We start from the raw sequence: 7,186 nt of genomic DNA on the forward strand, positions 1-7,186 counted from the left end.
CGCCATCGTGTTGGGGTTCAATATTTCGACATTAATTATGTCATCATCAGGAATGGATGATGATTCCTGATGATGACATAATTAATGTCGAAATATTGAACCCCAACACGATGGCGTGTATTTCAATACTTGGAGTATGTATTATACTTTCTTATGTGTGTATAGTCTCGCCACCCTAGTACAACTAAAATATCTCCCAATTGAACCCACGTAGGCTGCATAGTTTGTAATGCTTATCTATCTATTTGCCTTCATTCTACAGTAGTATTATTTTTAAAACGTTTATTATCTAAAAACAACCTTAATTAAATGTGTTTATATGCCTAATCCTACTGTCACTTCGTGACTGTCAATGCTGTCAAGTACATGTGTGGTGGAATACCATGTGCATGGGACATGTATGGGCAGTTCTGAAGCAAACAGTCCGTGATCATTGCCTGCCAATGATTGCCTGCTAAAGATCGCATACTATTTTTAATGAAAGTGATATTTCTTGCGCTAAATATAACACTAAATGAACACAAAACAATTTTTTCTTTGGCAATTTTGTTTTGTAAACATAGGTATTAGACTACACTATTAAAATAAAACATGTACAACCAGGGAACAGTGAAATTAAATTTCACTGTTCCCTGGTACAACCATTCTCTCACTAATAATATATTGAATTTTTATAGAGATAATTAACATAGCCTTCAAACAATATTTACCAAAATCAAGGTACCTGTATGTAGATGACGATGTAAAGTCAAGAGTTTGGAAAAATCATAGTTTATACTATAGGCCTAGCTATTAAAAAAAATTGCAGACTGCTGTCCTCAGAGAATTTTTACGGTCGGCAACAATTAACCGACCTAATTTTTACCCAATTTCATGGGCTGAAAATGGGTTGGAAGGCCAAAGTGAAGGCTCCCCCCCCCCACCTACTTTCTCTGGAATCCGTTACCAATTTCTGTTAGACAGTTCACAAATTTAGTTCTATTCAAGGAGAATCTTAAAACTTTCTTATTTTCTAAATCTCTTTAGTTGGTTTTCGTTTGCTTGGCGCCTTGATAATTTTTAAATCGGTGCGGTGTAAAAAATCTTTTTGTTTATTATGATTTATTGACTTCATATATAATCAATTTTTCTACTGGATTGTTTAACTCATCTCAAGGAACTTTTGCTATTTTCAGGAAAGTTTGGTTGAAGGAAAAAGGTAGCAAGAATTCAGTAATAACAAAAGCAGACTTTAAAAACGAAAAAGAGATATCAGCTCCTGAACATGAAGAATTTGTCATAAGACAGTGACTCTCCTTTAAGATGATAACGGTGTTTGTTTGATTCATATAAAGAATATACAACAGCACAATGGACTCGTTAACCCTGCACACTCCATTAATATTGTTAATTGTAGTGGGTGTCCACATTTACAGTAGACCAACTGTATATTCACTTGGAGCCTGTTACACCAACATAATATTTTTTTAAGGCCTAAGTGTGGTAAGAGTGAAATATAAGTGATTAGTATGAAATTTAAGTGATTATGGTGAACTGTAATTTATTAGTGTAAACTGTAAGTGATTAGTGTGAACTGTAAGTGATTAGTGTGAACTGTAAGTGAATACTGTAGTGTAAAATGTAAGTTATTAGTGTGAACTGTAAGTTATTATTGTGAACTGTAAGTTATTAGTGTGAACTATAAGTGATCAGGTGAACTGTAAGTGATTAGTGTGAACTGTAAGTTATTAATGTGAACTGTAAGTGATTATTGTGAACTGTAAGGTGATATTGTGGTGTGAACTGTAAGTTATTAGTGTGAAATGTAAGTAATTAGTGTGAATTGTAAGATATTAGTGTGAATTGTGTAATTAATGTGAACTGCAAGTGATTAGTGTGAAATGTAAGTGATTAGTGTGAACTGTAAGTGATTAATGTGAAATGCAAGTTATTAGTGTGAACTGTAAGTTATTAGTGTGAACTATAAGTGATCAGGTGAACTGTGATTAGGTGAACTGTAAGTGATTAGTGTGAACTGTAAGTGATTAGTGTGAACTGTAAGTGATTAGTGTGAACTGTAAGTGATTAGTGTGAACTGTAAGGTGATATTGTGGTGTGAACTGTAAGTTATTAGTGTGAAATGTAAGTAATTAGTGTGAATTGTAAGATATTAGTGTGAATTGTAAGTGATTAATGTGAACTGCAAGTGATTAGTGTGAAATGTAAGTGATTAGTGTTAACTGAAAGTGATTAGTGTGAACTGTAAGTGGTAAGAATGAAATATGTGATTAGAGTGAAATGTAAGTGTTAGTGTGAACTGTAAGTGATTAGTGAAATATGCTAGAAACACAAAAGAAATAATAAAGCACTTACCACTTGCTGGAGTATTTGCTGTATATGCAGTTGTTAAGTATTAACATTTTTTTCTTGGTTAACAATATAAAAACGTTGAAGTTTTATTATTCATTCTATTTTTTTTCTTTTTAGAACCATAAATGTGTATTTATAGAGTATATTTCTGACAAACTGTGATAAAGTTATATATTCTGACAACAATTCTAACGTTCACAACATTGTGTTCACAACGAATGTTATAATAACCTTGTGTGTTTGCTGGATATGAAAATGACTGAGTAGATGTGTTATAAAGATACATCAATAAAGACAAGTTAGGCATTCACTTTTAGACTAAGGAACGTTTTTGAAAAACAGCACCAGAAGAAGCATCCATGATCAAAACTTCATGTTGTTAAGCTATATTTACACTAGACACGATAATAATAATAAACAATAATAATAATAATAAAAAGATTTATAAAGCGCACAAATCTACAGCAGTATTGCTCAAGGAGCTACAGGAGGAATGAACCAAAAAGAAACACCACACCATCAGCGCACCTTTTACATGCAATTTAAGTCACAGGGGCCCAACCAGGGGTGGCGTCAGCGGGGGGCCCAGGGCCCCCTCCGTCGGGAAGATCTGCCCCCCCCCCCCGTCGGGGATAAAAAAAAATTATATGTATTTTTTACATATTAATAGACTCTAAAATCAATTAAATAAGCCTTTGAAACACCTAAATTGTTAAAATTTTCGGGGGCTTCGCCCTCAGGACCACTTTCGAAACCTTTTAATCGAAGCTCCACCACGCCCACTTGGTTTCGTCGGGGAAATCTGACCACTCGTCGGGGCGTTGCCCCCCCCCCCGTCGGGGACCTCGGCCGTCGGGCAAATCCTGGCGCCACCCCTGGGCCCAACACGATACAGATGTGCGCAGTGTGAATAATACAGACTACGCGATGATATGTCGTCGTGTCGTTATCGTGTCTAGTGTAAATCCAGCTTTAGTCTGTAAAGCATTGTCTACCTTCGAATTTATAGGATTCTAATTGATTTAGGATTATGTTGAAATGACGCTTGATAATTCACCTTTTTAATTTAAAAAATTAAATAAAATTTTTTGGTTTGTGTGCAGTGTTGTATTTTGTATATACATATTTGTAATTTATAAATGATTATTAAAGTGTTTGCAACAAGTATTTGTGTGAACTTTTTAAGTTATTTGTGTGTGAACAACCAAACGTAATTGATTACCAGCCAATTTAGGGATTTTTGTAATAAAATGTCTGTAAATCGGTGAAAAAAATATTTCGATCTGTTTCTTGGTAGAGAAGCGAATGATTTATTTGATTACAGTATTTTAAATGAGCTACGTGTAGATTTACATTTTGTTTTAATTTTTGGGATATTTTCCAGTATTTTGACTAATACGTCCTTTAAAGTGTGAACAACCTCGTATACCCTGGTAGGTACTAGAGGAACTTGCCAAGTAGTAATCACTTTCACTTGTACTCTCCTGTTTCTCTCCAAGCCTTAAAGTCCGACCTTTTAGCTTTACACGAGACATCACATTTGATCACGATTTAACTGATTTACGTCTTTCGTAGGAATAAATAAAAGAAAACAATTGAAAGAAATACAACAATCAACGATTATATCATCTTAAACCATTATAGAGCGACTTGCTGGCTGTATTATTTTTTTTTTAACTCAAGGGGAAACATTGATTTTAATTTTAACGGTTTTAAGGCTTATTAAATACTATCCCTTGACCCTAGTACACAGTACTGGCTGCACTGCCAATACTTACGCCATTGCGCCCGCACCCTATTTCAAGACTATTTAAAGGCCCCTCACTAATACCCCTCTCCCTACCTTCGCCAGTTTTGAATGCTTAAAAATATGTGGATGCAGGGAGCGGACACGATCTTCCCCCAGAGCCTGTCTACTGTCATAAGTCCAACATATTCCACCATTCTTTATTTTAAACAAATAAAATTAAATTAATGTCACTCTACCGCAGGTCACAAATTCGAACACATGCAGGAATACGAATTACAGAACGAAGCAATTTTAATGATAAATTCCAAAAGGGATAAATAAAAAATTGAAGCTCTGAAGGATGAGCAGTTCTGCCAAATTGCTGACTAGTGGCAGGCGTGGGCCGGCCCCACCTTCTCCCCCTTTTGGAAAGTAAAATAAAAAGGAAAAAAAGATTTTTAAAAATTATTGATCGCCCAAAACGCCTCAGAGGTTATTTTCGGGCGTTTAAAACAACATTTTCCTGGGGTAATCCTGGACCCCCTAGGGTAGTGTTGTCCCTCGATTCCCCCACCCCTTTCAGATATATCTGGATCCACCCCTAATTGGTGATCATTCTTTTTCAAAATCTGGAACAAATACGATTTCCCTCTGTCATCCATCTTCAACCTAATATTGATTCTTTAAAAAAAACAAAAGGAACTAAAAATTCATTGACAAATGTAGGCATACATCGATGGACCTGGATGTTTTTTGTTTTTGTTTTTGTTTTTGTTTTTTTTTTGTTTTCTTCTTTTCTTTTGTTTTACAACAGTTATGAGTTATAATGTGTTTGAATTGTTTTGGGTTTTCATTTTGTAACTGTGCTCTAATCAGTTGTTTTGTTTTGATGTTGACACGCTATGTAAATAGCGCTCAATAAATGAATTTTTTAAATAAATAATAAAAGAAGATGCCGCGCATCATCATCCTCCATCTAATATATTATTTATCTTGTTTGTTTCTTGCTTAATTATAGTTCTTGCTTTCTGCTAATGCTTGTTCTTTGGAGATCCGTTTTGGTTATCCTTGGAGGGTTTTCTATTGTATGTTTCTTTATCCTAAAATGTTGTAGGTCTAATACTAAATAAATATTAGGTCCTCAGTGTAAAGTTGAAATGAAATACTGCGATCACAATACTGCATGTTATTCCACACGACGTCGGCATAATCTGTGCTTCACGTATGTGCGATACATTTTCGCTCTAAATATTTCCGACACATTTCTTTATATTTTTCTATTGATTCAATAGGTGTGTCTGGGTCCTTTGCCAGTTCGTCCCATTGGCGCATTCGGATTATAGCCGCAAATTTCTCTGAATTCTCGAATTTCTTAGCTTCGTCTTCCGACATGGCACCGCCTTGATGTTCCAAGGTCTGCTTAGAGGCTTTGCTCAAACCTACGATACCAAAAAAAAAAATTATAATAAATTGGTCAGTCATTCCCTTTCATCTTTCTATGCGTTTGCTAAAAATTATAAATATTCTTAGTTGTCAATTTCGTAATTGGCTACAATGCTTAATTTGTGACGTGCACGCGTCCCGGCACTGAGTAGGCCTAAGTGTCTGGGACTGCCGTAAAGTAAATTCTACTACTAAGGTGATACTGCTGACAGAGCTCAGAATGTCAGTGAACTCAACCGCTGCAAAGCCTTGTCGAATCGGCGCCGAGTTTTTACTTCCTTACTTCCCGATTGCATCGTGACAGAAGCAGTGTAGCTACCTAACGATTGCAGTGAAAACATACAACAAAGTAGCGTTTTTATGAAAATCAATCCGGCTTCTTTTTTACACTAAACTGGTATTAGCGGCGTAGGAGGTGCGAAAGTGTCCCAGTGCAAGATTAATTGCACAGGGGCCCTAAATTTTCAAAAAATTCATAGTAAGAATTGTGGCGGATCAGAATTCGAAATAGATGGGACATGGACGGATTTTCACAGGAGGATAAAGAGGACCACCTCAGCCCCACCATGGTTGGAGCTGAGGTAAGAACATTTATGATTATAGCACCCTCTAGATGGCCGGAAATGGCACTCTCGGACTTATGATATAATGAACATAATTTCCTTTTTTCCCCATTTATTTTATATGAAAAAATAAGGGGGAGGGGAGTCGGGCCGGCTGGAGTCCCCTTGAATAGGCTCCACCGCTTAATTGAAATCAACACATTAATCAATAATTACTCCTTTAAAAACCGAATATTGAGGGGCTACTGGCCGTTTTTTTTCCTTCAAAATTAGGTTGGAAATTATTTTAAATTATTATGTTTAAGTCGCCTACTTATGAATGGGCTCCAGCCCTGGCCCAGTGCTTTTCACTGGCTGCGCTGCCCGTAACTACGCAACTGACTGGTTTTCTAACCCAGTCTAACACCACTCACCAAACCTAAAAGATATAAGGCTGATTTTGTAATAGAGCACCAATTATATGAGGCTAATTCCTACTCATCTTATGATTCATAGTCTACCTCGCACTTCTTTATAATAGAACAATCTACAAAGTCCTTGTTTTACCATTTTGTTTAAGCTTAAGGATATTCGGACGGATAACAAACTTAACCTCTCCTCTCTTTAAGTTTTCCTTTGCTTGGAGATAGATTTTCGCAATGCTTGTCATTGTTATTTATGAACCTTTCCGTGGGTATTACTTATATTAGGCATACCGTATTCTTTAAGAAAAGGCCCAAATTCAAAAACTAGCATTACCGTCATAGTATAGTTTATCTTTTAAGACCAGGTAGCGTTTGGCGTCCACGTGACCTCGAACGAATGCCACTACTTCTTGTGGCATCCCGAATTGCATTAAAAACTCTTCACCGACCCTCTCATGACCAGTGGTTCCGAGATCAAATCCATCCGTAACCATGCGATCCAGACCCCGATCTAAGCCCACAAGGTGTCCTATGTCATGGAACAAGGCACCTAAAACAATCTTGTAGAGAGGAAATTGATACAGGTAAATCAAATAATCATTAGACCTATTTCAATATGATGATAATTTATTATTTTGTCATTTATTATTTTATATATATATATATATAATATATATATTATATATAGGCTATATATA

At 35.9% G+C, this 7,186-nt stretch overlaps 2 protein-coding genes across 2 annotated transcripts in view; one reads left to right on the plus strand and one right to left on the minus strand.

Annotated features, from left to right (window-relative positions):
• The window catches only part of LOC117120136 (acylphosphatase-1-like), a gene marked incomplete in the record, with an annotated part of 3,909 nt that extends 1,121 nt beyond the window's left edge, over positions 1 to 2,788 (plus strand). Inside the window, 1 exon segment of the mRNA XM_033265155.1 lies at positions 1,176 to 2,788. Coding sequence (XP_033121046.1) covers positions 1,176 to 1,290 — 115 coding nt within the window.
• Positions 2,789 to 4,863: 2,075 nt separating this feature from the next.
• The window catches only part of LOC117120111 (2-amino-1-hydroxyethylphosphonate dioxygenase (glycine-forming)-like), a 3,789-nt gene continuing 1,466 nt past the window's right edge, over positions 4,864 to 7,186 (minus strand). Inside the window, exons 2-3 of the mRNA XM_033265123.1 lie at positions 6,823 to 7,048; positions 4,864 to 5,517 (exon numbers count right to left, since the gene is read on the minus strand). Coding sequence (XP_033121014.1) covers positions 5,297 to 5,517; positions 6,823 to 7,048 — 447 coding nt within the window. The 3' untranslated portion in view covers positions 4,864 to 5,296. The remainder of the gene's footprint in view (positions 5,518 to 6,822; positions 7,049 to 7,186) is intronic.

Source organism: Anneissia japonica, unplaced genomic scaffold, assembly GCF_011630105.1.
Source record: "Anneissia japonica isolate Jap-2015-1 unplaced genomic scaffold, ASM1163010v1 scaffold401_len1656234_cov178, whole genome shotgun sequence".
NCBI classification, from domain to species: domain Eukaryota; kingdom Metazoa; phylum Echinodermata; class Crinoidea; order Comatulida; family Comatulidae; genus Anneissia; species Anneissia japonica.